Below are 4,430 nucleotides of genomic sequence, written 5' to 3' on the forward strand. Positions count from 1 at the left end.
GCAATAGGGCTTTCTTAATACAGTATCAGTAATGGAAATAACAAAGGAAGTGATTAATGCTTTATGATGGACCAAAAAAAAAAAAAACTTCAAATGACATAAGTAAATAAAATTCTGAGAAGAATACTGATAGAGTTGACAAAGTGTAATATATTTATAAGTCATTAAGAGCCAAACAAATGAGAAAACCTATTAATAAGCTAGTCACAACCCAGGTAGTGGCTATTAAAAATAGAGTAATGATCATCTTCATCAATAAGTCAAAGATATACAAATTAAAATTAGATAAAATTTCTTTAAAAGTTAAGCATATTCTTACTGTACCCAAGAGAGATGAAAATACATCTGCATGAAGATTTGTACATGGATGCTCCTGGCAGCATTATTCAGAGTAGTCGAAGAAATGGAAACCACCTAAATGTTCATTAACTGGTGAATGGATAAACGAAATGTGATCTCCGCGAACAATGGAATATTACTTTGCAATAAAAAGCAACAAGCTATTGATCCACAAAACAACGTGGCTAAATCTCAAAAACATCTCACGAAGTGAATGAAGCCAGACACAGAAAACTAAGTACTGTATCATTGCGTTTATATGAAAGTCTAGGAAAGGCAAAACTGTCCTTAGGATCAGTACCTTTCTGGGGCCTGATAGGAGGATGGGGATTGACTGCAGAGGGACATGAGGGAACTTTTTGGGGTGATGAAAATGCTCTCTAATTGTGGGGGAGGTTACATAGCTGTATGCACATTTGCCAAAACTTACTGAATGGTACACATAAAATAGATGAATTGTATGAAAATTATGCTTTAATAAAGCTGTTTAAAAATTAGAATTACCTTTTCACCAAAGTAGCAGTAATTTTTAAAATTCAGTAAAATTCAGTGGTAATTCTTGGCACTATTTCACTCATCTTAAAACTAGGTTATGAGGTAAAAACCTTGAAGAAACATTTTAAAGAAGAAAGAAGATGTTTTTAAATGTCTTTCCTCCGCTCTCTTATCAAGTCTGATGCAACAGTATAGTGAAAACCTAGGTTTTAGTCCTTACCTTCTTTGATAAGCAGTGGAGTTTTGAGGTTAGTCAGTTAGGCAGATGATGTTGTACAGCCTCTTGTACAGAACATGTGTGAAGTTATGTCTAATTCTTCTTTGTTGTGATGGTGTATTATGATCATTGCAATTGAATTTTTAAAAAGTCAACGAAATAATCACTGTAGCTTAAATACTGGCAGTCTATATTTTAAACACTGGTTGGCGATATGTAATGGATTATAACTTTTATTTATTTTAGACGTCAGTGTTCCCCCTGCAGAAGAACAACAGGAAGTACCACCAGGTATGACATTTTGCTAGATGGATTATATTTTCCCCCTCTGTTTAATTTTAAAATTTGCTGTTATTAACACTAATTTTACGGAATAACTATGAAGGGTAAAAGTCCAGAGAGAGAAGGATTAACTGTGCCTAAATTTAAAAAGGAAATTTTCTGTGTTTTGGTCAGTTGAGCCAAAGTAATGGAATATACACACTAGACTCAGTCTAGTACATATTGGTTGAGCTAGAATTTGAGAAGTATTAGTGATCACAGGACCATAGGATTTTGGCTACTATAGATGGTTGTAGTGGTAGAAGTTAGGTGGCATTTTGTTCTGTTTTTTTCTTTTTGATTCACAAGCTATTTGATGGAGAATATGGAATCAGAATTGCTTTAAGGTGAAAGTTTAATAATGCCTATATTTGGGACATTACTCCTCTTCCTCCATAAGGAGGATGCTCCTTGAGAGCATCGTTAGTGCTCTTGTGGCAATCCAGGCTGCCTAGGATTTGTCAGGACCATGCCTTTCCTTTCATTCCATCACATTAAATCCATTTCTCTATGTTTCGCTGCCTTCCCCCACCTGTCCTCTCTAGTCATCATGAATTTACAAGAATGGGAACAGCATTTCAGCCAACACCTGCACTTTCAAATAGGTTTCAGAGATGACCCAAACCATACCTGTAGTTGGAGATTAGCATACATACTTCCTGTCCTCGTAGTGGGAAAGAATGTTGTAGTCAAGTAAGGATTTTCCATATCCTACTTCTTTCCCAAACATATTGCATCTTGTTTCTGTATTTATTTTCATTTTTGTGTGTGTGGGTGTGTTTAATTGCTTCAATCTTTATTCATTATTTTTCACATTATGCTTAATGTGGATTTTGTAGCAAGCGTAAGCTTCACTCTTACAGATTTTGATAGTAAGACTTGTGCCTGCTAAAGCTTGTTGAATACAGAATTTCAAGAAGAATGTACAACCTTTATAGTCATATAGTCATAGAATATTTTTAGAGATACATCAACTTATCTTTGCTTATTTTATGATTGGGATCTTTTAGGTTTTGTTAGTTGACATAGTATGTAGAAAAAAAAAGTTGATGATGAAATCTGATGTGTTAGTACTTTAATATGAATGAGAAAAGGAGTCCGTGGAGAAATTGAACTTTTAAATGATAACTACTGGGCATACGTGTATTTTGTGTTTAGAAGAGATAGACAGGACAAAGGAAGTTAATATTTATGTCCTAGTTTTCTTGCTAAAACCCGTTGCCGTCAAGTTAATTCCTACTCATGATGACCCCATGTGTGCCAAGAAGAACTTTTCCATAGGGTTTTTAAGACTGTGACCTTTTGGAAGTAGATTTCCAGGGCCTTTTTCCTAGACACTTCTGGGTGGTTTTGAACTACCAACCTTTCAGTTAGTAGTCAAGGCTTAACCGTTTGCACTCCGCAGGGTTAGTTCCTGTTTATTGTTGAGCAGTGCCTCACACGTGGCCTGATTCTGTCTGGGGAGGCAGTGCAGGTTCTGAAATTGGCATTTTAATTACTATTCTCTTTCCTAATGAGAACTATTTTATAATCATTCTTAAAAATAACAAGTTTCTATAACATTGATATCTTTCAAGTCACAGTTCATGATTTTTATATTGATCTAACTTTAGTTAGTGTATGAAAGTTAATATTTTCTTTTTCTGACTAAAACATTCTGTGCTTTTATTTTTCAATGTTTTGTAAATGGAGCCCAATAATTTCCTGGGAACATAAATATAAGATAGAGGTTGGGAAGATGGAATAAGCATATGAGGCACTTAAACATTGAAGCATATAAAAATGAAGATTTGGGTAATATGCATAGTTCCTGACATGTAATAGTACCAACACTAGCTGCCATCAAGTTGATTCTAACTCATGGTACCCCCATGTGTGTCAGAGCAGAACTGTGCTCCATAGGGTTCTCAATGGCTGATTTTTTGGAAGTAAATCACCAGGCCTTTCTTCCAGGGAGCCTCTGGGTGGATTCAAACCTCCAGCCTTTCAGTTATCAGTAGAATGTGTTAACCTTTACACCAACCAGGGACTCTGACACATAATAAACCCATTACCATCCAGTCAGTTCCCACTCTTAGAGACCCTACCAATAGGACAGAGTAGAGCTGCCCCATGGGATTTTCACAGAGTGGCTGGTGGATTCGAACTGCTGACCTTTTGGTTAGCAGCCAAGCTCTTAGCCAGTGAGCCACCGAGGCTCCTAGTAAATGATAGATCTGGCCAGTATTGTTTACTAATTAGGCTGATCTTTGAGGTGGATCAAGAGAAAGTGCATTCTGAAAGACCTGCTCCCAAAGATGTAACCTATAACTTGGTATCATGAAAACTTGATCTGCCTGCTACACAGCTGTCACCAGACCTTGCCAAGAGAGAATGGAGGGCTGAGAGTCAGCAATAGTTATTTTTAATGATTGCAGTTGGTTTGCTTACTTCCTATTATCGTCTTGGTCTTACTTTGCTATCATTTTTATTAATTATGCAAAATAATCATTAATAAATATCTATAAGTGATATTTTCATACAATAAGGTGACTGCTTTTATAATAGTGTTTACATACCCAATTGCAGAAACATTAATGGTGGAGTCCATCTCCTTACTACTTCTTAATCTTTAAAATTCTTTTATTCAGCAGAAAACTCAAACTGAGGACTTCTCAAAATGCTGGATGTTCATTTTTTTCTGGCCCTTGGGGCCTAATTAATGATTACTTTGCTTCCCCAATCATTATAAGACTAGGTTATACAGTTTAATGCTACTTATTAAGGTTCATAGTAATATATTTATCTGTGTGATAATTCTACAAGTCACAAACTGACTGTCTTAATTCACCATTATCTCCAGCACACAGCTGGTCAGTGCTAACGTTTATTAAGCTTTATGGACCAGGCGGAGTCCCTGGGAGGTGCAGATGGTTAACTCAGTTGGCTGCTAATCAAAAGGTTGGAGGTTCAAGTCCATCCAGAGGTGTCTCAGAAGAAAGGCCTGGCAATACTTCCAAAAAATCAGCCATTGGAAATCTTAAGGAGCACAATTCTATTTTGACACACATGACATCAC

At 36.2% G+C, this 4,430-nt stretch overlaps 1 protein-coding gene across 1 annotated transcript in view; it reads left to right on the forward strand.

Annotated features, from left to right (window-relative positions):
* The window catches only part of ASPH (aspartate beta-hydroxylase), a 188,214-nt gene that overhangs the window by 61,537 nt on the left and 122,247 nt on the right, over positions 1–4,430 (forward strand). The window contains exon 12 of the mRNA XM_023727723.1: positions 1,298–1,342. Coding sequence (XP_023583491.1) covers positions 1,298–1,342 — 45 coding nt within the window. The remainder of the gene's footprint in view (positions 1–1,297; positions 1,343–4,430) is intronic.

The sequence above is a fragment of the Trichechus manatus genome, unplaced genomic scaffold (assembly GCF_000243295.1).
Source record: "Trichechus manatus latirostris isolate Lorelei unplaced genomic scaffold, TriManLat1.0 scaffold00018, whole genome shotgun sequence".
Classification (NCBI taxonomy): domain Eukaryota; kingdom Metazoa; phylum Chordata; class Mammalia; order Sirenia; family Trichechidae; genus Trichechus; species Trichechus manatus.